We start from the raw sequence: 26,848 nt of genomic DNA on the forward strand, positions 1-26,848 counted from the left end.
TTTATATCTTTAGTTACAATTGAATAATGTTGACGAAAATTTTTAACTTATATTTAACAAAAATTGTTAAAAATTATATTGAACAAAAATTGTTATATTATGCAATGGAATTCATCAAATATAATTTCACCCATAAACCTTCTAGCATATGGGTTTTATTGATGTGAGTAGTGCCCATTCAAGATAACATATATCTTAATTACAATCTCTTGTTTCAAGGGAAGACTTAATGGATAGACAAGATACGTTTTACCTTCATGGATGTATAAACTATTAAAGAGTAATATTTATAAAGGAGGATATGAAAGAAAACCAATATGATATTCATTTGCAAGTTTATTCTTCTCACCACTCTTAGTTTAGGATGAAGTTCAAAAAAAAAGAAAAAAAAAAGGGAAGGGACATCATCGATGAGTGTAAAAACAAGAAACTACAAAATTACCACTACTAAATATAGGCTATCATCCTCTAAGATTATCTTCCATTATCAAAGTCCAATATTACATGGTCTTTGACACTATCATGTACACCAATACTTTTATTCCTAACATCATAATTGCTAGAATTTGATGTCTCAGCAAGCAAGTGCTTAATCTCATCAAAGTTCGAATCAAAATTGACCCACGAATGCTTTTCCATCTTTCGTAAACCCTCCAATTTTGTTGCTACTTCCTTCATAGTAGGTCTATCCTCCCCTTTCAATTTTAAGCACTTCTTTGCAAGAATTGCCACTTCCTTCAATTGCTCGGCATTGCCTTCTTTTGCTATATGTTTCCAAGGACTTCAAACAATCTATTCTCTTTCAAAGAAAGGAGAAAATACGTAACTAAACTTCTCTCCATCTCGGGCTTATCAAATGAAAGCGTCTTTCTCCCTGTCAATAGCTCTACAAGGACCACTACAAGGCTATAAACATCACTTTTCTCAGTTAATTGACTTGTATGAAAGTATTCTGGGTCTAGGTATCCAATAGTTCCCTGCACCATTGTTGCTACTTCTGTTTGGTCTAGTGGGATCAATCTCGAAGCTCCAAAATCTGATACCTTTGCTATGTAACTACTATCAAGCAAAATGTTTGAAGACCTGACATCTCTATGGATTATAGGTGTAGAAGCTGCAGAGTGCAAATATGATAGTGCTTCCGCTGTTTCTGTAGCTATCCTAAGACAAATTTCCCATGATAAAGTGGACACCTTGCTTTCATTATGTATGTACACAAAAAGGGTGCCATTCGCTACGAATTCGTAGACCAATAAAGGAACTGATGTCTCCAAACAACAACCCAATAGTTTAACCACATTCTTATGATTAATTTGGAAAAGTACAACTACCTCGATGAATTGCTCAATTTGGCTTTGATCTACCATTTTGGATTTCTTGATGGCCACAATACGATCATCTGATAAAAGCCCTTTATAAACAATACCAAACCCTCCCGACCAATGATTAGAGTTTCGTCATAATTATTGGTTGCCTTCTTAAGCTCTTCTATGGTAAAGATTTTGGCAGTTTCAGTTGAATTTTCTTGTCTAGAAAGTTGGTATTGTAACACTAACCCACCATTTTACTTGAAGAACTTTTCTTTAAGTTTGATAAGATTTCTTTTCTTAATTATCAAGTACAGCCAAGAGCAGCAGACAAACATGACTATCAAGCCTATGCCAGCACTTACAATTAAAATAAATAGAATATTAATAATTGACTATTGAATTCATGCTATTTTAATTTTATAGAGCAAACACGAAAATCAAGTTGGATTACAAGAAAGGTTGATTTTCTACTTTTCAATGTTTTCAAACCCCACAAAGACAATCAAGTTGTGAAGTTTTTTTATTTCAAAAAATTTGGACTAGACTTTTTGTGACACTGAGTTGGTAAAGTCTCAAATATCCACGTACTTGGAGAATGGAGACTAAAGATAAAGTTTAAACAAAGATAATTGAGGGTTTGTTTGGTTGTATTGTTTAAATAGCAGTTTTCGTTATTTAAATAACACAACATGTATTTTTACAATACTTTTTCACCCACATGTATTTTCACAATATTTAAACAATATTACTAGAACAATATTACCAAATGGGCCCTAAGTCGTAGAACTACATTAAAAAATCATTTTCTACATTTTATACCAAATAAAGACAATCAAGTTTTGGAATTTTTTTCGTTCACTAAATTTAGTCGACGGACTTTTTGTGATGTTGAATTGATAAAGTCTTTATTAAAGATATATTAATTCCAATAACATAGGTCCCACATAAAATAAAGTAATACACGTACTTATGAGAGTTTTATTTTTTATTTTTTTGAGAAACCCCATGAGAGTTACGTTATGGGAACGTGTATTACTCTATTCTATGCTTTTATGTCTATAATATTTTTTATATCTCTTTCAACTAATTTAACAATTTCAATTACTGATGTACCTGGAGAAGGGGACCTTAGAAAAAGTTTTAACAAGTTCTAATTATTTTTTTCCCATACCAACCATGGCATTTTTGTTAGGACCAAAAAAAAAAAAAAAAAAAAGCCTATTCTCTTGTGATTAACGGTAGAAAGTCATTCTGTATATGAAATCATAATCAATACCCAATACAGTAATTAAATATACTTATCAACTAGGTTTATAATACATCATATAACCAGATTATAACTACAAAATGATCTAATCTTTGTAGTTGTAGACTAGGTTTATAACCAGTGGATACTAGACACACACAATCAATGTGGAATAAACATCCCTAACTTTAATAGGAATGTTTATCTCATATTGGATGTTTAAAATACTAATATTACTATTTTTGTATGTGTTCTAATAAGTATTATTGTTTACTCAAAAAAAAAAAATTATATACTTACCAATTGAGAGGTTAATTGCAAGTGATGATTTAGGAGCAGGTTGATCAGCTACACATGCCTCACCGTCTGCATGGTATATATCCCCCGATGCACGAGCAATGATAACGTCCGGGTTCATTAATACAATCTTGATTGCTTTTGCAGTCATTGAGGTCTTTAAAAACACATTCGTTAATGTCTGTAATTGTAAAAAAAAAAAAAAAAAAAAAAAAAAATCAATTATAAATAACTGAGATGTACAATAATTTAAAGCAATGACAAACTACTGAAACCAAAATGAAACGTGGAACGTATTGTAATACAATATATATGTTAGAAATTTGTTAAAAATGTGTTTTGTTGTTTTTCTTTCCTTAATTGTTCCTGAAAAATTGTTCTGCAGATATATAAGTAAATTGAAAAATATACCTTGGCAACCCTCTTGGAGGAATGGTTCCCCTCATAACCTTCCTTGCACTTGCAACGGTACCCAGGTCCGTTGGTGCGATTAGAACAATTGCTATTTGCTCCACATATGTAATTCCCTTTGTTCAGAGCAACTTCACATGTGTCATTACCAATTGCCCAATCAAGAACCATTGGAAGGGTTCTATTGTTTTGTAGACTGGCTAGATAAGCTGAGGAGAAATTGAACTCGTCTCTTTGGATAATAAAGGCAAAGCTGCATGGGTTGAAAGACCAGACCTCCTTGTGGCTATAAAAGCTATATGCTGCAAAATTAATATTTCTCAAACCTGTAGGAATATCTATCTGGCAACACCCAATCCCAGAGCAAGTTCCATCTACTATATTGTGTGTGTTGATAGTACATTTGGACAGGCAGCCGATGGAAAACGGTTCACCGTTGAAAACACCATTGAGGTATGCGTAAGTGTCACAGCCAACTGCCACGAACTTGTTTTTGGTGATAGCAAATATTCAGCCCTTATTCTACTACCGAAGTGATGGGATGGTTGTTGTTGCAACTTGCAATTACGTGGATCAAGATCAAAGTATTTAATTTTTTTTCTCAAAAAAAAAAAAAATCAAAGTATTTAATTTTCTCAAAAAAAAAAATCAGAGTATTTCATATAAATAATAAAAAGTAATTTTATCCTGAAATACTACCTTTTAAACACGCATGTAAGCTCTTCTATTTTTTGGGTAAGAGTTAATTTAGAGCATTTATTATAATTTAAGATTATTACATTTTCCAATCACAAAAAAAAAAACCTAGGAATGTAATGAAAAATTATTTCACCACATAATACTCATCACACTCCTAGGTTTTTTTTTTTTGTTTTTTTATTTTATTTATTTTTGTTGTAATTGGAAAATATAATGATCTCAAATTATAATAAATGTTCTAAATTAACTCATATCCAAAAAATAGAAGAGCCTCATGCGCGTGCTTAGAGGCTATGATAGTTTATGAGGGTAAGTGTAAAATGAGGTATAGTTTAGAGGAAAAAAGTGTAGTTTCCTCCTTTTTATGCATAATAATAAACTTTATTAATAGATTTAAATAGTTGAAAAAAAAATCTATAAAAGGGGAGGGTATGTAACTTCTAAAATTTGTGTAGGTTGGGAAGTAAGTGATTTATATCTTTAGTTACAGTTGAATAATATTGATGAAAATTGTTAATTTATATTTAACAAAAATTGTTAAAAATTATATTGAACAAAATTGTTATATAAGTGGAATTCATCAAATACTTCACCCATAAACCTTCTGGCATATGGGTTTTATTGATGTGAGTAGTGTCCATTCAAGATAACATATATCTTAATTACAATCTCTTGTTTCAAGGGAAGACTTAATGGATAGACAGGATACGTTCTACATTCATGGATGTATAAACTATTAAAGAGTAATATTTATAAAGGAGGATATGAAAGAAAATCAATATGATATTCATTTGCAAGTTTATTCTTCTCACCACTCTTAGTTTAGGATAAAGTTCTGAAAAAAGAAAAAAGCAAAAGGGACATCATCGATGAGTGTAAATACAAGAAACTACAAAATTACCACTACTAAATATAAGCTATCATCCTCTAAGATTATCTTCCATTATCAAAGTCCAATATTACATGGTCTTTAACACTATCATATACACCAATACTTTTATTCCTAACATCATAATTGCTAGAATTTGATGTCTCAGCAAGCAAGTGCTCAATCTCATCAGAGTTCGAATCAAAATTGACCCATGAATGCTTTTCCATCTTTCGCAAACCCTCCAATTCTGTTGCTACTTCCTTCATAGTAGGTCTATCCTCCCCTTTCAATTTTAGGCACTTCTTTGCAAGAATTGCCACTTCCTTCAATTGCTCGGCATTGCCTTCTTTTGCTATATGTTTCCCAAGAACTTCAAACAATCTATTCTCTTTCAAAGAAAGGAGAAAATATGTAACTAGACTTCTCTCCATCTCGGGCTTATCAAATGAAAGTGCCTTTCTCCCTGTCAATAGCTCTACAAGGACCACTCCAAAGCTATAAACATCACTTTTCTCAGTCAGTTGACTTGTGTGCAAGTATTCTGGGTCTAGGTATCCAATAGTTCCTTGCACCATTGTTGCTACTTCTGTTTGGTCTAGTGGGATCAATCTCGAAGCTCCAAAATCTGATACCTTTGCTGTGTAATTACTATCAAGCAAAATGTTTGAAGACTTGACATCTCTATGGATTATAGGTGTAGAAGCTGCAGAGTGCAAATATGATAGTGCTTCCGCTGTTTCTGTAGCTATCCTAAGACAAACTTCCCATGATAAAGTGGACACCTTGCTTTCATTATGTATGTACTCAAAAAGGGTGCCATTAGCTACGAATTCGTAGACCAATAAAGGAACTGATGTCTCCAAACAACAACCCAATAGTTTAACCACATTCCTATGATTAATTTGGGAAAGTACAACTACCTCGTTGATGAATTGCTCAATTTGGCTTTGATCTACCATTTTGGATTTCTTGATGGCCACAATACGATCATCTGATAAAAGCCCTTTATAAACAGTACCAAACCCTCCCTGACCAATGATTAGAGTTTCGTCATAATTATTGGTTGCCTTCTTAAGCTCTTCTATGGTAAAGATTTTGGCAGTTTCAGTTGAATTTTCTTGTCTAGAAAGTTGGTGTTGTAACACTATCCCACCATTTTGCTTGAAGAACTTTTCTTTAAGTTTGATAAGATTTCTTTTCTTAATTATCAAGTACAGCCAAGAGCAGCAGATAAACATGACTATCAAGCCTATGCCAACACCTACAATTAAAATAAATGGAATATTAATAATTGACTATTGAATTCATACTATTTTAATTTTATAGAGCAAACACGAAAATCAAGTTGGATTACAAGAAAGGTTGATTTTCTATTTTTCAATGTTTTCAAACCCCACAAAGACAATCAAGTTGTGGGATTTTTTTTATTTCAAAAAATTTGGACTAGACTTTTTGTGACCAAGGGAGTCAATACCGTACCGGAGGCTGTACCGGTTTGGTCAGTGGTACGATATATTTCGGATACCAGTCAATGCCGGTGTACCGTTTCGGGTTTACCGCTATTTTTTATGTTTATAAATAAATAAATAAATAAATATATATATATATATATATATGTATGTATGTATGTATGTATGTGTGTGTGTGTGTATATTATAATAAATATAAAAGTTTACCATAAAACATTTTCTCAATTCAAAACTAATTATTCATGGTTTAGACTTTAGTATCAATTAAAAGAAGAAAAAAAAACACAATATAAAAAATAGAAAGCTTAAAAGTTACCATTACATACTAAGGCTCTGTTTGTTTCGCTGGAAAACCTTCTGTAAAGATAGTTTTCCACATTTTCCAATGTTTGGTAGCACAAAAAAAACCTGGTCAATGGAAAACTATCTCTAGTTAACGGAAAACTTTAATAAAAATAAAGCTTATTTTCTATAAGTTGTTTTCCAAAAAAAAGTTTTAGAAAACAATCTCTCTCTCTCACGCGTTACATCTCCTATAAATATTATTTTTGTCAATAGCCGTGAGAAACATAATTTTTTGGCATCTTCTCTTTCTCATGGTAAGTTTTCTCACTTTTTCTCTCTTCTCTTTTCTTTTTCTCTCCTCACACCCCCACTATCACTAACTCTGGTCTCTCCTCTTCCCATAGATCTCTCTCTTTAACTATCTCTCTTCTCTATTTTCTCCATGTTTCTCTTCCCCTCTATAACACAATTCTCTGATTAGATTTTTTTTTTCCTTCACTGATCGGTCAATAGCTCCGACTTGCAAAGGAGAACAAATTTGCAGTGATAATTATTTCATTCCTCTTTACCCAAATTCCAATTCTTTGCTTTGAATTTCAAGCTCGATTTTCTTTTTTCTCTAAGAAATTTTTGGTTTGATGGATTCTAGGCAGAATTTACTTCTTTTTCGTACATAAAGTGCAAAAAAATAAAATAAAAAAAAGAAGAAGAAGAAAGAATGAATGAAGTAAAAGATGAAAATTTTAAACATAGTACCTATATTGCTCTAAATTGCTTTTACTTGGGACAATCTTTACCGTGGACTAATAATATTGTTATATGATGAATGATAATTGTTTAGGAGAATTGCATTAGTTGGCAAGTATTTTTTTTATTGGCAGATACAATGCAATGATGATAAATTATGCAGTACATTATGTAAATACATAATTTAGAGTAATATTGAAAATTTGTAGTTGACCATGGTAGACAAATGGTTGATATATGTGTTTGTGTGTATGTACGTTACTGTCTATATATATGAGTAAGATGAGTGGTAGAAATCATGAAAATTTGACAACTAATTAATTTTGATTGTATTTATTGTCAAAATTTTAGATTAATTAGTATGAAAACCAAATTCATTCTTGGTTTTTTATTTATAATGATTACATTGGTTAGTTTACATAATATACATGTTTTAAATTATACAAGAAATATTTTTAAAAAATTGCATACCAAACACCAGAAAACATTCTCAAGCTTATTTTCAAAGTTGTTACCAAACACTGGAAAATAAGACAGTTTTCTAGAAAATGCTCTTTGGAAAATGAACCATTTTCCAGAAAACGTTAATGCTGAAACAAACAGAGCGTAAGAAAACAAATAATACTAATAAGTTAATACAAATAAGTTACCATTCTGCCCTAACAAAAATTCAAAAAAATTACAAAACTTAAAAAAAAAAAAAAAAAAAAATTTTATGTACCGGTCGGTACGCCCGGTACCGGCCGAAATTGGCCGGTACGGTCGGTATTTTTTTCGGTACGAAACAAGGGGGTTATATGTACCGGTTTACTTGCCGTTATGGTATATTCCAGCGATACCGACCGGTATGGTACGGAATCGACTCCCTTGTTTGTGACACTAAGTTGGTAAAGTCTCAAATATCCACGTACTTGGAGAATGGAGACTAAAGATAAATTTTAAACAAAGATAATTGAGGGTTTGTTTGGTTGTATTGTTTAAATAGCAGTTTTTGTTGTTTAAACAACACAACATGTATTTCTACAATATTTTTTCACCCACATGTATTTTCACAACACTTAAACAATATTACTAGAACAACATTATCAAATGAGTCCTAAGTTGTAGAACCACATTAAAAAATCATTTTCTACATTTTATACCAAACAGAGACAATCAAGTTTTGGAATTTTTTCATTTACTAAATTTAGTCGATGGACTTTTTGTGACGTTGAATTGATAAAGTCTCTATTAAAGATATATTAATTCCAATAACATACGTCCCCCATAAAATAAAGTAATACACATAATCATGAGAGTTTTATTTTTTATTTTTTTAAGAAACCCCATGAGAGTAACGTTATGGGTACGTGTATTACTCTATTTTATGCTTTTATGTCTATAATATTTTTTATATCTCTTTCAACTAATTTAACAATTTCAATAACAGATGTACCTGGAGAAGGGGACCTTAGAAAAGGTTTTAACAAGTTCTAATTTTTTTTTCCCATACCAACCATGGCATTTTTGTTAGGACCAAAAAAAAGCCTATTCTCTTGTGATTAACGGTAGAAAGTCTTTCCTCCCAAAAAAAAAAAAAAAAAAAAGGTAGAAAGTCATTCTGTATATGAAATCATAATCAATACTCCCGAGGGTTATAACCAGATTATAATTATAAAAGGGTCTAACCTTTGTAGTTGTAGACTATGTTTATAAATAGCGGATACTAAACATACACAACCAACGTGGAATAAACATCCCTAGTTTTAATAAGGATGTTTATCCCATATTAAAGGTTTAAAATACTAATATTACTATTTTTGTGTGTGTTCTAATAAGTATTACTGTTTACTTAAAAAAAAATTATGTACTTACCAATTGAGAGGTTAATTGCAAGTGATGATTTAGGAGCAGGTTGATCAGCTACACATGCCTCACCGTCCGCATGGTATCCTCCGATGCACGAGCAATGATAACTTCCGGGTTCATTAAAACAATCTTGATTGCTTTTGCAGTCATTGAGGTCTTTAAAAACACATTCGTTAATGTCTGTAATTGTAAAAAAAAATTAAAAAAAAAAAATCAATTATAAGTAACTGAGATGTACAATAATTTAAAGCAATGACAAACTACTGAAACCAAAATGAAACGTGAAACGTTTTGTAATATATAATATATATGTTAGAAATTTGTTAAAAATGTGTTTTGTTGTTTTTCTTTCCTTAATTGTTCCTGAAAAATTGTTCTGCAGATACATAAGTAAATTGAAAAATATACCTTGGCAACCCTCTTTGAGGTATGGGTTCCCCTCGTAACCTTCCTTGCAATTGCAACGGTACCCAGAACCGTTGGTGCGATTAGAACAATTGCTATTTGCTCCACATATGTAATTCCCTTTGTTCAGAGCAACTTCACATGTGTCATTACCGATTGCCCAATCAAGAACCATTGGAAGGGTTCTATTGTTTTGTAGACTGGTTAGATAAGCTGAGGAGAAACTGAACTCGTCTCTTTGGATAATAAAGGCAAAGCTGCATGGATTGACAGACCAGACCTCTTTGTGGCCATTAAAGCTATATGCTGCAAAATTAATATTTCTCAAACCTGTAGGAATATCTATCTGGCAACACCCAATCCCAGAGCAAGTTCCATCTACTATATTGTGTGTGTTGTTAGTACATTTGGACAGGCAGCCGATGGAAAACTGTTCACCGTTGAGAACACCATTGAGGTATGCGTAAGTGTCACAGCCAACTGCCACGAACTTGTTTTTGGTGACAGAAACTGTGAAAGTACTAGGGACCCGGAGCCACGGTTTCGTGTTATTTGGCAGAGGCGTACCTGACTGGTTGTAACAGTTAATGGAGCTATACATCATGATGTCAATCTCTCCTTCGATGGAAATGTTTCTAACGTTGAGGCTTCCGATCATTGGTTGAGGTTGGCCGTACGAGTTGCTACAGTTGATAAAAAAGTAGTCTCTACTTTCATTCCGGTAACAACCTTCAGTTGTGCCAAAGGGATATGGAATTTTTACATCCCCACAGCTATCGGAGCAGTTAGGCAAGGCTAATGGATATGCCATTGCTGCGGCTGCGGCCATTATTGTTGTTAACATCACACCAACCCAGGTGACTTGCACAAGCGTCGAATGGAAACCCATAGCCCCACTGTATTTTCCCAGATGAGCGTCTAAGATTAGAGCCTTGGAAGTTGGTACGTATCAGCTTTCAAGATGCTGACTTTTTAAAAGCGCTCACCGCGTAACCAAATTTGTAAAACCATCAAATTTTTTCACAATTTTCTGCCCTAATCTATATATATATATAAAACCGAAGCTTTTGGAGCTTCCACAATTTTCCACGTCAGCACATCATTTAAAAAAAAAATAATAATAACAAATAATAAAACAAAAAAAAAAAAAATAATAAAACCATAACCACACGAATACCTTTCCCTTACACGATACCGGACAACAAACTCCATAACCACGCGAATACCTTTCCCTTTCCTCCATGGCCACACGAATAGCTTTCCATTTCACGATACCGGACCTTCTGCCTTCTCCGATTCTCTGCCACGAATACCTTTCCCTTTCCTCCATGGCCACACGAATAGCTTTCCCTTTCACGATACCGGACCTTCTGCCTTCTCCGATTCTTTGCCATTTCCTTTCCACGGCAAGACCCAACGATCCGACCCAACAGACCGATCCTCTGCCTCTCCCTTTCCACGGCAAGACCCAACAGCCCGATACCGATCCGACCCAACAGACCGATCCTCTGCCTCTTCCTTTCCACGGCGAGCCCATGGCCACAGATCCCACCATACCCATATCCAATTCGCTCAGTTTCCACTCTTCCCCAGCCCAATGTCGGTCGGCAATGCAACCGACCCAGCCCGTCGAGACCGGCCCAAAGGTATTATCTTATAAACCTAATATATATATTAATTTTTTTTTTCTGAATCCGAACTCTATATAGATTAGGACTCTATAACTATATATATAAACCTGTCAAGATGCTTTTTTTTTTTCACGGCTATTCAATTTCTAGGTATGTTTTTTTTTTTTTTTTTCACGGCTATTCAATTTGTGTGGAAACTGAGCTATAGATTATTTTTTTACCCCAGCCTATTTTGTATTCTATAATTGATTGAATTGTAGTTTTTGTGCACACATAATCAATTTAATTTTTTTTTTGAATTTTAGTTATATGTTTTTGTGTTAAAATTAGTGATTGAATTGTTTTTGTGTGGAAACTGAGCCACGGGTTTGAATTTGTTTAGTGGAAACTGAGCTATAGATTATTTTTTTACCCCAGCCTATTTTGTATTCTATAATTGATTGAATTGTAGTTTTTGTGCACACATAATCAATTTAATTTTTTTTTTGAATTTTAGTTATACGTTTTTGTGTTAAAATTAGTGATTGAATTGTTTTTGTGTGGAAACTGAGCCACGGGTTTGAATTTGTTTAGTGGAAACTGAGCGAGGTGGAGTTATCTACTTGCTTCCTGATAATCTTAGCGAAATTGGTGTGGAGTACGTTGAGGTTAGTTATTCATTACATTGTTCATACTGAATTTTTTTTACATTGTGTTATCATAGTATATTGTAGTGTTCTGTTCACAAATTTGGTTGCATCTTTTGTAGTACCAAATATCAATCCTTATATTTTTAATATAAGAATTCCTAAATAGTGTTCATATGGTTGCTGTTTTAATGAGTTTTATGGTTGCTGTTTATTATGGTCTTTTTTTTGTTTTTGTTTTTTTACCCAGTAGATACACATTGCATTAACAGTAAACACAAGGAAAGGTAGGAAACACATAAACTGGAAAACCAATTCTTGTGCTGCTGCAAACTTCAAAATTGAAACATTACAGGATTCTGCAAAAACAATTTACAGGAGTAAGCTTATCATTAGAGTTAGTTAGGTAGCTTAATGCGTGTAAGCTGAGTTTTAATTCTGTTATGCTACATCTGATGGCTGTTAGGAAGTTTGTTATTTTATTATTTTATCTTTCCCGCCAGTCTGTTGCTTCATATGTAAAACAGAGCAATGTAATTCATTATTAGCTTAATACAATCAGTTTTCCAATTCACTCTCTCAAACTTGATACAAATCATCCCAGACCAGTTTGGGCATAGCAATCAAACAGTTATTCTGAACCTCTCTAACGAGAGAGGAAAAAACATGGTACTTAGGAAGCAACACTGTATAGGTGCCTGCAATATAAGCTACCAGTTGTGTTATCATAGTATATTGTAGTGTTCTGTTCACAAATTTGGTTGCATCTTTTGTAGTACCAAATATCAATCCTTATATTTTTAATATAAGAATTCCTAAATAGTGTTCATATGGTTGCTGTTTTAATGAGTTTTATGGTTGCTGTTTATTATGGTCTTTTTTTTGTTTTTGTTTTTTTACCCAGTAGATACACATTGCATTAACAGTAAACACAAGGAAAGGTTGGAAACACATAAACCGGAAAACCAATTCTTGTGCTGCTGCAAACTTCAAAATTGAAACATTACAGGATTCTGCAAAAACAATTTGCAGGAGTAAGCTTATCATTAGAGTTAGTTAGGTAGCTTAATGCGTGTAAGCTGAATTTTAATTCTGTTATGCTACATCTGATGGCTGTTAGGAAGTTTGTTATTTTATTATTTTATCTTTCCCGCCAGTCTGTTGCTTCATATGTAAAACAGAGCAATGTAATTCATTATTAGCTTAATACAATCAGTTTTCCAATTCACTCTCTCAAACTTGATACAAATCATCCCAGACCAGTTTGGGCATAGCAATCAAACAGTTATTCTGAACCTCTCTAATGAGAGAGGAAAAAACATTGGTACTTAGGAAGCAACACTGTATAGGTGCCTGCAATATAAGCTACCAGTAATGCTCTGATAGACCAATTTATGAGGAGAGGTACGTCGTGCCACTTCTCTGTGAAAAACGGCTTCCGTAATCGTTGCTGAAGCCAAAAGTGGACGAATACTGAGGTAGTGGATAGACCAAAAGCTAAAGTATTGGCTATTAATATCTTTTTGGAAAAAATTATTGCTTTATGCAGATTGGAATTTTAAGCCATGTTTTCTTAACGTCACAACTAATAAATTATTGCATGGTTTCTTGACTATATCTATCCCCATTTGGATTGTTCCTCCTTTTTTATTATTTTTTAATTTGCTTCTTCCTTTACAGCGGCTCAGCTTTCTCACACACAAACCTCCTTGACCAACGCAATCATTAAACCTACATTAGTATCTGTAGGAGCGTTTCTAGGTTGTTTGTATGTGATCCTCATATCTGTAGGCCCATACCCATTTTCTTTTGGTGAACTTATACAAACCGAGCATTTGGTTGACTTTTATTGACTCAGCTAAGGACTAATCTAATTAATTAGCAGTAATTTACACAATCATGGTCAATTTTTTTTTTTTTTTTTGAGGGGAAAATCATCGTGATCAAATTAAATTCAAGTTTTGATTTATGAGAATTTATTCTAACTTTCTATATGAGGATATATATATATATATATATATATATATATATTTGGGTGAGAATCTTCTATCTGAGAATTTAGCTCAATTACTATGTGGATCCGTAATTTTTATAAAATTACGGATTAGGATCCTCTATAGTTTAATGTAATTTCATCATAATGTAAATAAACTGGACTGGGCTGTAATTAATCAAAAGGCCAGTCATACTCTACTGGCTACTGAGCTCACTTTTAAAATGAATTTCACAAAACTTATGCAGGTCGGTCATTACAATCAAAGGCCCTTAACATAATGAAAGGTATCATAAGATTTTCAAATTGTACACTGAAATAAAGTAGTAAATATTAAATACTAATTTTATATTCCACTTTCTTACCTCTAAAGATTTATTCAAAAGGTCTTTGGCTGATATGTTGAGTAATTTTTCTGCTTCTGAATCAAATAAAATGAATGTGGCCATTCTTGAGCTATCTTTAACCTTTAATTGAATTCTATACCTGATAAAAGAAATGACATATATAACGTTAATATCATATTATTTGTTGTGTATTTTAATATAAAAATTAAACATTTTCAATTTGTGTACCTTGGGATTGGGAAGCATGCCTTTTTGTCGGTCATTCAAATAATTTCTAGCATCATCTACATTAAAAAATTACATGATCTCCCTTAAGGTTTTTTTAAATTACATGATATTCCTTCTTATTTCAAATTGATCAATATCCTTTGAATTGAAAATTATTATTGACTAATCACCCTCAATGCTCTAAAAATCAATGCTTTGAAATTATTTTAACGAGTTACTTATAAAGAATTAAATAAAATGTCTGTTTTTTTTTTTTTCATAAGAGTTGTTATCCTTATTTTCTATTATTTCTAATTTAAAAAAATTATGCTCTCTCTTACAGGAAGTAGGGTGCTTCAAAAACTCTGAGTTTACTTTTAATATAACAAAAAACCAAAACTTAATTACTGAATGATGAACAATGAGTTCATGAGAGATAAGTGCAATTGTCAAACCGGTTGGTAACAAATTTTCTTGAGAGGTGAGAAAGTTGAAGATAAAATTAGCATTTAATATTTACTACTTTACTTCAGTGTACAATTTGAAAAATGTTACTTTTGTTAGGAGCCCGATGAAGTCATCCTTCCTGTGCGAATAGAAAATCTGAAAGGAAAACAATTTGTTTTCCAAATATAACTAAATAACTATAATCTCAACTATGGATGGGAATTCTTCACTATCAAGAAACTTTTTGACTCTTGAAGAAATTGACAAAGCAATTCAGCTTGATAAAATGACAGAAGCAAGTATTATTTAATTTAGCAAAATTACAAATATGATATTTAAGATGTATATGTTCTAATACATTCTTCAACCTGTTTTATTGCTAGGTTTACATCAGTGATACTTCAAATGAATGTGGCAACAACTTATCAATTGAAAAAGATGGTGATTGTACAAAATTTCAAAAACTTGATGTTCAAACCAATGTGCAACTCACACCAACATCTGTACTCAAGGAAAACAAAAGAGCATATTCAGGGGCTACTACAAAGCAACAAAGGAAGAAGATACAAAAAACACTTTAAAGTTGTCTTCCAATCTCTAAGATTTTCTATGCACAATTTGGTTTTAAAGAATTTGTGATTTTGACACTAGAGATGTATTGGAACAAAAGAAATTTTTTTGCTTTTATGCACAATTTGGTTTTAAATTGAAATATAGAGGAATTAAACTCTTATATTTAGTTATTTGAAGACTTCTTTTAGTATAGCGTTAACTGTTTGTCTATATACATTTAATTTCTAAATATTGTAGTATTCTCTTTACATTTAAAAAACTCATGAGACTCAATTTGAATTGTAACTTATCATGTTTAAATAATTTATTTTGAATTTTAACTAATTAATATTTGCATTGGTATGTTGTTGAGATTCAATAGTTGTGTCTTTAAAATCAAGAGGAATTCAAAAACAATATCTAAACTTCAATGTTTTTTAAATATAATGAATGCATTGAATATTTAGTGGAAGACATCAAATAAATGAAATTGAAAAATAAGAATGTGCTACCAGAGAATCGATGCTGAATTCCAATAGCTAATGTCACATCATTTGGAAAAAATTGGTAGCTTTCCCGTGCATCGCACGGGTTAGCAACTAGTATAATATATTAAAATGGCACAGTATGATTGGTGGCACAAAATTCCAAACCGCGTAAAGAGAATAGCCGTGATTGGTGGCACAAAATTCCAAACCGCGTAAAGAGAATAGCCGCTTTTTATGGACCGGATCCTTCGCCTCATTGGTAGACCATAAAGTAAACCTTTGACTTTTTTTAAAAAAAATTTCCACTTGAAAACTGAAACTGAAAACTGAAAACACTGTAACAAAATAATTTTTAAATATGTAAATAATATCGTGGGACTCATTTTTAATATTTTTTAATACATGAACAGTGTCAGCACAGTGCATAAACAGTGTATTTATTGTTCATAACAGTGAAATTTGTCCTCCAAAGTCAACAAATGCGGGGCAAAAAAAAAAAAAAAAAGAGAAAACGCAAACGCAGAGAAATGCGGAGCCCAAACGCCCTCAAAGTCTAAACTTAAGTAATACACCAAAGCACTATTTAAACTTTTTTTTTTTTTAATAAAAAGTTTAATTCACGAAGTTGCTTATTAGGGTTAATTGCACAAGGGAATCTATACATGCACACCCAAATTATTAAAACTTATAATCATTACTCCAATTTTAAGAAAGACTACATCACATCTAAAAAGAAAAAAAAAGATTAAGAGTGTGTTACAAATCGAATTAAAATGTAGCTTAAATGTCCATAAAAAAAATGTAGCACATATCAGGTTTTAACTTTTTTTTAGGTATTATCATGGGTCCCATTGTACTATCTGTAAGCTATTTTATTGGGAAAAAAAATTATTTTTTGTATATGAATTTGAGGGCTTTGCCCAACTTGCATAGGCCGTAGTAGTGGTGACCTCGTCAAGCTAAGGCTTGGTCAATTGAAATGAACATGAGACGTGGAGAGAGTGAGATCTTGTTTGCGAGAATAGGTAAATTTGAAAAAAATAATAATAATGAGGGCATTAAAAGATATTTAGGGTTTGTTTGAATACAACTTATTTTGCTGAAAACTGAAAACACTGTAGCAAAATAATTTTTAAATGTGCGAATAGTGTCGTGGGACCCATTTTTAATATATTTTTTTAAATAAAATGGTTGTGGGTCCCATGAACAGTGCGTAAATAGTAACTTTGTTTCTCACACAATGTAATCATGTGAATGAACAGTACCAGTTACTGTTTATAAGCGCTGAAAAAAAAAAAAAAAAATGGAAGAGAAAACGCAAAACATGCAAACGCACAAACACAAACGTGGATCCAAACCGTACCTTAATTTAATTTAATAGATTTTGGACATTTTTTCAAAACTTTTTAAAAATTCCTTATGTTATTTAATACATAAAATAATTAAATTCGTGCTTATGCATGAAAATATTTGATTGTAGCGATATTATTAATGTTAAGCATAGGTTATTGAACGTATAAAATACTAGTTCACGTAAAAATTGTGTTATGTGGTAATTATGTTGTCAATGAATAATAAAAAATGTTGTTTGTGAAAACAAAATGATCATTGGATTTTCTTACACCAATAATAATAACTAGCCTCTGAGCATGTGCGTGATTAGAAAATGTAATAATCCGAAATTATAATAAATGCAAATTATATAAGCACACACTATCATGGCTATATCAGTAGTTTTGAAATGCATAATATGATCGGATATACGCATAACACTCATCACACTCCTAGGTAAATTTATAATTGGAAAATGTAGTAATCTCAAATTATAATGGATGTAAATTATTAACATTTACCCAAAAAAATAGAAGAGCCTCTAAGCACGAGCTCAAAGGCTAGTAGTTCTTAATTAAGGTTGTAAAATGATAAAAGCCCAATTTTTTTTTTCACAATAACTGAAATCAAAACATGATTCCATCTAATAAAGGAAGCATTGAAATTAATTTTGCAAGCTTCTTTTTGGAGCTATTGAGATGAGTACTAAAAGTTCATAATTGTTCATTTTATTTTATATTTCAAAATACGAGAGCTCAAACTCATTTTCAATTCACTGTCATATGCTCGAACTTCGTTTATTTTCCTATCAAACAAGTTTGAATTGGATCTCAATTTAAGGCTTAGAGAGAGAACACATAAACAGCTGATGAATTTATACTAATCAGTAAGAATTTTTGTAATTTGAGGTATATGATTGGGATAAGAAAAACAATGTTGTTTTGCCTTCCAAAGTGGCATAGTCTGGTTTGCAGTAAAAATTTAGATTGTTAGGGTAGTATATATTCACCTTCAAGAGATATTTTGTTCCTTGCCCAAATTTATAAACGAGTCGACTTCAACCGAATTTTAAAACTTATAATCATTCATTTAATTTTATTTCAAACACGAGCTGAGTTTGAATTCATCATTACACCATATTATACATTCAATTTATTTTCTCATTGAATAAGGTTAGTTCGTAACCTTCTTTATATATAATATATCACTATAACTAAATTAGTTTCTATCTAATGTATACTAGTAATTAATAACTATACTATCGTACATAAAATATTTCATTTGTAAGTTATAAAAATTAAAATCAAGAATCTTGTATTGTTAAAAATTATGTATTATTTTCTCTACAAAGTGAATTATTTATATTGTTTTTGGGGTTAATTTTAAGACAATAAGTTATTGAGCTTTTAGGCCTATTAACTCATGTTCAATAGGGTAGTCGAGCCCACTGCTCACTCCCATATTTTAGATAATGGAGGTTACGGTGCATAAGATCATTAGCATTGGGAGTTCTAAAATTCCTAATATCCTATTTTATATCATTAAACCACAAACACATGCATTACTCAAGTTGCTATTGCTAAAAAAATTTAGCAACTTGCTAGATTGTATTTATATACATTATTCTAGCTTGGTTCTAAAATTAAAATTGCTTATTTTATTCTTTCTCTCTCAGCTCCTCTCTTTTTCAAACTCTCAGTATCCATCTCTCTCTCTCTCTCTCTCTCTCTCTCTCTCTCTCTCTCTCTCTCTCTCTCTCTCTCTCAGCTCCCTCCCTCTCACTCTCAGTCTCTCTCTCTCTCTCTCTCCTCTCTTTCAACTCTCTCCCTTTCACTCTCCGACTCTAGCTTCTCTTTCTCTCGATTTTAGGTGTTTGGGGTTTTGGCTGTAGATCAGTTTTGGGTGGCTATTTGGGTGAATATGGATCGATGGTGGGTTGTGATTTGTGTGGCAATGGGTTTTAGGTCGATGAGTTGCGATTTGGTTTGATATAGGTTCAAGTGGTGATGACTGAGTTTTGGTGTTGGTCGTTTTTGGTTTTTTCACGGTGGTTGGTGAACAACGATATGGTGGTTGTGGGGTTCCGATATGGTTGGTGAACGACGGTATGATGGTCGTTGGCATTGAGATCAGGTTTTTTTTTTTTTTTTAATTTTTTTTTTTTTTTATTTTTATTTTTATTTTCATTTTTATTTTTTTTATGGTTGAGATCAACAATTGTGGGTGGTGTTTGTCGGCATTGAGATCAGTGGCAATTGACTTAATTTCCCAAGGTTTTTTTTGGGTTTGATATGGCTGAGATGGGTTGAATTTTTTTTGGTTTGCAATGGTGGTGATGGCAGTGGTTTTTCTAGTTGTTGCAACAGAGATTGATGGTGAGTTTTTTTTTTTGTTGAAGTTATTTTAATGGGTTGTGTGGGAACCAGAATTGAGACTGTTGGGCCTTAACTCACTTGGGCTCGCAATTTATTTGTAGTGGGCTTGAGGATTTCCTACTCTGGGTCGTTCTCGGCAGAGAGACTTAAAGCAACACTTAGTTTCTTCTTCTCCCTTGATTGTTTTCTCTCTATTTTTCTAAACCCCCTTTTTCCTCCCAACCTTCTGCTATTTATAACTAAGGTTAGTGGTGAGATTACGATTACAGCCTCCGCTAGTGCTATTGAAGGTCCAATATTATCTGATCTAAGTGGGTATTTAGGTGAGAGTGGGGTGCAACAATTATGGCCTTGGAACTTGGTTCCAGCTTAGTCGATAGTGCTCGGTAATGCAGTTTACCTAGCATATCATGATTTTTCCGGACACGGTTCGTATGCTTGTTCGGGAAAGCTTATGCCGAGCACTTATCAGAATTCAAGGCCCAAAACTAGTTTTTACGCTAAGGCAGTTCCAAGAAGGGCTTAGGGCAATGGGGTTGTTCCCGTTGGGCCTGGGCCCAAGGGCCTATATGGGTCTTGGGATCTCGGTGCCGTACATTAGCCCCCCCTTGATTCATAACCGATTGCTGGGAAAAATCAAGGAGCTGGTCGAGCCTTTTGACCTCGGAGATTTTAATGGCCTGGGAGTCGTGGTTACGGTTTCTCATTAATACTCATCTCAAAAGACGTGCCGTTTTGCGGCGCCAGGTACAGTTGTCATTATTACCTGACACTTCGTGAACCGAAGTGGCGCGCGTATCGGTTACGTTTGGTATTCGTAGGGCCGTTCGTAAATTGTGCCAATTTATTGCTTGATTAAACGTTTCTTTGCCCCCCTTTCTGACTCTATAAATAGTTCCCCTCAGAACATTCTCTCATTTTTCCTCCACCTTTGATATTTCGCGCTTACTCTCTGCCGACCAACTCTCCGTGCGCTTACTCACCTGCCCAGTGTTCCCTTCCTCCTTAGAACCCAAAGTAAGTTTTTCTTCCCCTTTCTATTCCTTCAGCTTATTTCTTTAAGTTCCCTTTCATAGCATTAGGTGTTATAGATGAGTTACTCTTATCTTCTAGAGTCCCCGGCTGCCTTGGCCACCTTTAGGAGCACATTTAGTATTCCTGATGACGTGGATGTGGCTTACTGCCACGAGAGTGATATTGCTCTCCACCGAGGATTTGGTATAGCCTTCTTTCCTCTGATGGAAATTTTAGAAGGCGGAGTTAGGTTCCCCGTGGATCCCCTTTTGACCGATACACTTAAGTACTACGGGCTGTGTCCCAACCAGCTTCCCCCCAACTTTTACTGTATAGTTAGCTGCGTCAGTAGGTTGAACCATACATTTGATTTACAATTAAATTACCATGACATTAACCATATGTATAGCCTCTGTGGGAACAAAGCAACCAACTATTACCTAAAGACAAGAGATAATCGGGTACGGCTGATATCATGCCTGCCTGATTCGAACAGGAACTCCGCCGAGGAGTTCGTTCGGGTGCGAGGCAATTGGTTTGCCGGGGACGTCCCTTGCCCCCTTTCACGGCGTGAAGTGGGTTTGTACCAATCCCTTGATATAATTGTTTTTCCTCCACTTTTCATTTTCTTTATATTGAAGTAAATCTTTATAATCAGATACTGATATGACACTTGTTCCTTTGCAGACGGCAAAGTGTTTGTTCCGGACATCAGAACCGTCCATGCCAAGGATTTGAACTTCATCCTTCGTTCCGGGATATACGTGCATTGGGACGGATAACTCCGGGCTTCGCACCTGATCCTCGGAGTAGAGCCAGTTTACTCCACCTGGCAGAACTTTAAGCAGGCACTTCTAGTTGACAATCCCCTGCTATCATACATAAACGTCCGGTACGCAAACTTCTTGCCGTCGAAACTTACTACCGGGGAGGCGAGGGATTTTGGACGGCACTTCTCCTGCTCGGACGAGCTAGCCCTTTTGCGAGACAAGTCTGCGGAATGGGTGTCTCAGCGCCTTAGAGAGTTAGCCCACGAAACTATCCAACAAGAGGGCCCTGTTTAAGAGCAACCACAGCCGCAGCCCGAGAATCCCCCGGTCGAGCCTCAGCAACTAGTGATTGAAGCAGCTGCCTTGTCGGCTGAAGCTATCCAACACGGCGGAAGGATGGTGTCAAGGAAGGTCATGACCCTTGATCGCTTCGTGCCCGGTGCACGGCAGCCCAACCAGCCCCCACCTTCTCAAGGCCGGGGCCAGGGGCCTCAGCCTCCACCCTCTTCTCAGGCTGGACGGGCTCATAAGAAACAAAAGGTAACTGATCAACCTTCCACGGGCCCGGGAGATGCTGCCGTCTAGACTCCTCCCCAGCCAACAGGGGGGATCGTTATCCGTGAGCCGCAGACCCAGGTTGGTACGGGGGTTGCGTCCTCCTCCCAAGTGGCTCCAGTGTGGAAGCCCAAGTTCTTATTGGACGGCAAGCCGTTGCCTTCAACTGCCTGTGTTCGGATGTAGGAGAAAGGCGAGGGTGGCCGTATTGCCCAAACTCTGGCCGAAGGTCTTCTTCTTCCTGAGGACGTGCATGCCTTCGAGGAAGGATCTGAGGAGTTTATGGGGCGTTGGTTAGAGTGGCACGCCATTGCGGTAAGTATTTAGTTTATTTATTTCTTCCCATACATTCACTTCTGCTTCCTTATTAACTTTTGTGCTTGCTAAGCTGCCCAACTGGCTCATATAGTGGCTGGCCAGGCACGGGATCTTGCCGAAGAAGTCGAGCGCAGAAAGGGGGCGTGGGAGTCAGCGGCCAAAACGGCGAAGGAAAAGCTAAAGGCAGCTGAGTCCGCCGAGAAGAAGGCTGCTGCTGTGGAGAAGAACAGGGCATTGGTGGAAAAGAGGTGTGCGGAGCTCTTGACTAAGCAAAATGAAACGGAGGTCAAGCTAGCTGAAGCCATCAGCCTCAATACTTCCAATGCCGAGGAACTAGCCGACCTTAGGGCAGCCCTGGCGGCTTGCGAGCAAAAGTGGTACAACGAAGGCTTTGCTGATGCCGAGAAATCTGCAGAGCCGGTAGTGGCCCAGGCTCGGAACCTGGGTTTTGAGGCCGGGTGGTTCGCCGCTCTCCAAGCACTGGCAGTTCCTGAGGATTCACACCTGAGAGACCCCGGCCAAATTCCCTTCCGAGCGTTGTTACTGCTGTGCAGGATCCCCCAGCTGCTGCTGATGAGGAGGAAACGGCAAGCATGAGGGAGTTGGTTAAACAAATTGACGCTCATGCCGAGCCAGAGGACATGGAAGCCACCGGTATCCCGACTGTACAGGACCTTCTCGGCGAAGACTCGCTTTTCCCCCTGACAAACCAGCCAGAAGTGACGGACCCGGCCCGACCCTCCAGCTGATTTTCTTACAGTCCTTTTATGCTCTTACTTATTTTTATCGCATTTCCAATTTAATGGTTTATTTGCCTATGTCACCGGGATGTGGTGAACGAACAATTACCTTTATTTGTTTGATTGGTAAACCGTTTTCCTTTTTTGACTTTCGTTTTAATCCGTTGAATGAATTTCTATCTATTTGTATGTTTCGCTTGGATCATGCCAGTGTTTTGGCCATTTAATGGAATGATACCCCCAAAACCTATTGCGTGGTGCTTTGGAGAATCCGAGAGCGCCAATGGATTTAGCGTTTGTAAAGGGTTAGGGTTCCCGTTCGTTCGGTGACTGTGATCCTCTCGAGGGTGATGTTTTTGTCTTTTATCCTTTTATTCCTTGGTGGCGATAAGGCTTCTACCCGCTCGGCGAATTTAGCTTAACTAAGAGCCAGGTTTCTGTCCTTTGTGTTTTTAGTGATAAGGTTTCAACCTGCTCGGCGATTTTAATCGAGCCGAGGGTCAGGTCTCTGTCCTTAGAGATTTTAGTTATAAGGTTTCCACCTGCTCGGCGATTTTAATCGAGCCGAGGTCCAGGTTTCTGTCCTTAGAGATTTTAGTTATAAGGTTTCCACCTGCTCGGCGATTTTAATCGAGTCGAGGGTCAGGTTTCTGTCCTTAGAGATTTTAGTTATAAGGTTTCCACCTGCTCGGCAATTTTAATCGAGCCGAGGGCCTGGTTTTTGTCCTTAGAGATTTTATTTGCAATTCTCTTGGTGTGTAGTTATGGAACCAAAAACAGCATATACAAACAACTTCATCATAATCTTGATTTTAGCAAAATACAAGTTCTAGCTTACACGGATGGTCACGCGTAGAACTTCTTTAAGTTGTTGGCGTTCCACGGCCGGGGAAGTGGTCTCTCATCAAGGTCTTCCAAGTAGTAGGCCCCTGCACCGGCGATGGCGGTAACTCTGTACGGTCTGTCCCAGGTTTGAGCAAGCTTCCCTGTAGCTATGTCTCGCATGTTTCCCACGACTTTTCTTAGCACCAGTTCTCCGGCACTGAATTCCCTCCCCTTTACATTTCGGTTGTATCTTTGGGCTAGTTTCTGCTGATACTCGGAGAGCCGTATGGTCGCGGCCTCCCTGCATTCTTCTACCCAGTCCAAACGCTCCATCATCAGGTCGGCGTTCTGGACGGGGTCAAACCCCGCGACTCGTGTACTGCATAAGCTCACCTCGATTGGTATCACAGCCTCTGCTCCGTACATCAAAGAGAACGGGGTCTCGCCCGTGGATCTTCTGGGGGTCGTATGGTAAGCCCATAGCACATTGGGTAGCTCTTCTACCCATCTTCCTTTCGCCCCGTCCAACCTCTTCTTGAGCCTGTTCAAAATAGTCTTGTTCACTGCCTCAGCTTGGCCGTTGCTTTGTGGGTAAGCCGGGGTTGAATACTTGTTCCTGATGCCGAGTTCGCTGCAAAAGGTCCGAAAAGCTTTGCTATCGAACTGTAGCCCATTGTCTGTTACTAGCGAATTCGGCACCCCAAACCTTGTGACTATGTTTTTCCATACAAACTTTTTATGTCAGTATCCCGGATATTTGCCAAGGCCTCAGCTTTCGCCCATTTTGTGAAGTAATCTACAGCCACCAATACAAAACGACGGTTCCCTGTTGCTCGGGGGAATGGTCCAAGGATGTCAAGCCCCCATTGCACGAACGGCCACAGGCTGCTGACGGGATTTAGACGACCTGCAGGCTGATGGATTAAAAGGGCGTGCTTTTGACACTGTTCGCAGCTCCGAACATATTCGGCGGCATCTTTCTACATCTGTGGCCATAAAAACCCCTGGGTCATCGCTCTATGTGCTAAAGATCGTCCCCCAACATGGCCGCCACACACACCCTTATGTAGCTCGGTCAGAAGCTCGTTGACTTTCTCGGGATGTAAGCATAAAAGGTAAGGGCCTGCAAAGAAATCTATGATCGAGTTCATCCAACACGGATTGGCCACCAATACCTCCGCAACCTCTACTCTGGCTTGGTTGGGAATACTCTTCACACTGATACTTGGCTCCCTTATGAGTTCTATGGTGACTAGCCGTGGCGTGTCCTCGGTAGCCGATGAGGCTAACATGGCAAGTGAGTCGGCGTGTTTGTTTTGCGACCGAGCTACCTGGGACACCTTTACCGTTCCGAATTGACCGATAATCTGCTTGGCCGCACTTAGATAAGCTTTCATTCGAGAGTCCCGAGCCTCGAAGTCTCCTGCGATCTGATAAACAACCAGCCGAGAGTCCGAGTAAATCTCAACATCTTTTGCGCCTAGATGCAATATGGCCCTCAAACCGGCCAGTAGGGCCTCATACTCGGCTTTATTGTTTGAGGCTTTGAATCCCAATCTGAAGGAGTGTTCCAATCGTATGCCCTCAGGGGTGATTATGACAATACCAGCCCCTGCCCCCATAGCATTTGAAGCGCCATCCACAAATACCCTCCACGGGCGAATTTCTGAATTACAGATTACCTTGCCGTCGTTCTTGGGTGTGAATTCTGCGATGAAATCTGTGAGAACCTATCCCTTCACCAAGCTTCTAGGTCGGTATCTTATGTCAAACGATCCCCACCGAGTTCCCCATTTGGCAATTCGGCCTATGAAGTCTGATCTCTTTAACAGTGACTGTAATGGATACTCGGTGAGGACGAACACCGTATGAGCCTGGAAGTAGTGTGGCAACTTCCTAGTGGCATGCACAAGGGCTAAAACCAACTTCTCCAGGGCCAGGTACCTTGTCTCGGCATCTACCAAGGTTTTGCTTATGTAATACACTAGCATCTGTACTCCTTGGTCCCTTAGTAACACAGCACTTACGGCATGGTCAGTGACCGAGAGGTACATAAACAAATTCTCCCCGGGCTTCGAGGTCGTCAACCTTGGCGCCTTTGCCAAGTATTCCTTCAGCTCTCGAAAAGCCTCATCACATCCCTCGTCCCAACGAAACCCCTTCCACTTCTTCAGAAGTTGATAAAACGGCCGACAGCGATCGACGAACTTGGAGATGGATCGGTTTAGGGCGGCTAACATTCTAGTAAGCACTTGCACCTCCTTGGGATTGCTTGGTGGTCTGAGACGATTCACGGCTTCTATTTGGTCGGGGTTAGCCTCTATTCCCTGAGTAGAGATCAGATAACCCAGGAACTTGCTAGCCCCCACACCGAAAGTGCACTTCTCGGCATTCAGGCGCAATTTATGCCGCCGCAGTATCTCGAATACTCCCCGGAGGTCTTCGGTATGCTGTGACTCTTTTCTGCTTTTTACCACCATGTCGTCAATATATACTTCAACCGTGCATCCAATTTTTTCTCGGAACATTCTCGTCATCATCCGCTGGTACGTGGCTCCGGCGTTCTTCAATCCAAACGGCATGACCTCGTAGTGATAGTTTGCATTCGGGGATATAAATGCTGTCTTTTCTCGATCCTCGGGTGCCAAGGCAATCTGGTGGTAACCCTGGAAAGCATTCAGGAAGCTCATCCTCGGGTGCCCATACGTGGCGTCTACTAGTTGGTCAATCTTGGGCATTGGGAATGGGTCCTTGGGACACGCCCTGTTCAAGTCTGTGAAGTCCAAACAAACTCTCCATTTACCGTTCTTTTTCTTCACTACAACTGTGTTTGCTAACCATCTCGGGAAGAATATTTCTTTTATGACTCCGGCCTCCTTCAGCCGCTGGACCTCTAGGTTTACTGCGTCGACATGTTCCTTTGACGCTCTTCTCGGTTTCTGCTTCTTCAGGAGAAATGATGGGTCCACGTTGAGTTTGTGGACAATGAACTCGGGATCTACGCCGGGCACTTCATATGGGTTCCAGGCGAAAACATCTA

At 36.8% G+C, this 26,848-nt stretch overlaps 2 protein-coding genes and 1 pseudogene across 2 annotated transcripts; 1 reads left to right on the forward strand and 2 right to left on the reverse strand.

The window, feature by feature from the left end:
- Positions 1 to 465: 465 nt before the first annotated feature.
- On the reverse strand, positions 466 to 3,771 carry LOC115985013 (annotated as a pseudogene).
- Positions 3,772 to 4,780: 1,009 nt separating this feature from the next.
- Positions 4,781 to 10,512, reverse strand: LOC115984164 (wall-associated receptor kinase 2-like). The gene is made up of 3 exons (XM_031107089.1): positions 9,592 to 10,512; positions 9,190 to 9,363; positions 4,781 to 6,095 (listed from the first exon to the last, which is right to left on the reverse strand). The coding sequence occupies exons 1-3, from the start codon at positions 10,475 to 10,477 to the stop codon at positions 4,897 to 4,899; spliced, it is 2,259 nt and encodes a 752-aa protein (XP_030962949.1). The 5' UTR covers positions 10,478 to 10,512; the 3' UTR covers positions 4,781 to 4,896.
- A 670-nt stretch (positions 10,513 to 11,182) lies between these two features.
- LOC115985014 lies at positions 11,183 to 21,444 on the forward strand. Its single transcript, XM_031107990.1, has 4 exons — positions 11,183 to 11,234; positions 11,793 to 11,866; positions 15,223 to 15,386; positions 21,288 to 21,444. Exons 1-4 carry the CDS (start codon positions 11,186 to 11,188, stop codon positions 21,442 to 21,444), a joined length of 444 nt encoding a protein of 147 aa, XP_030963850.1. The 5' UTR covers positions 11,183 to 11,185.
- The last annotated feature ends 5,404 nt before the right edge of the window (positions 21,445 to 26,848 follow it).

The sequence above is a fragment of the Quercus lobata genome, chromosome 4, assembly GCF_001633185.2.
Source record: "Quercus lobata isolate SW786 chromosome 4, ValleyOak3.0 Primary Assembly, whole genome shotgun sequence".
In the NCBI taxonomy this organism is placed as follows: Eukaryota; Viridiplantae; Streptophyta; class Magnoliopsida; order Fagales; family Fagaceae; genus Quercus; species Quercus lobata.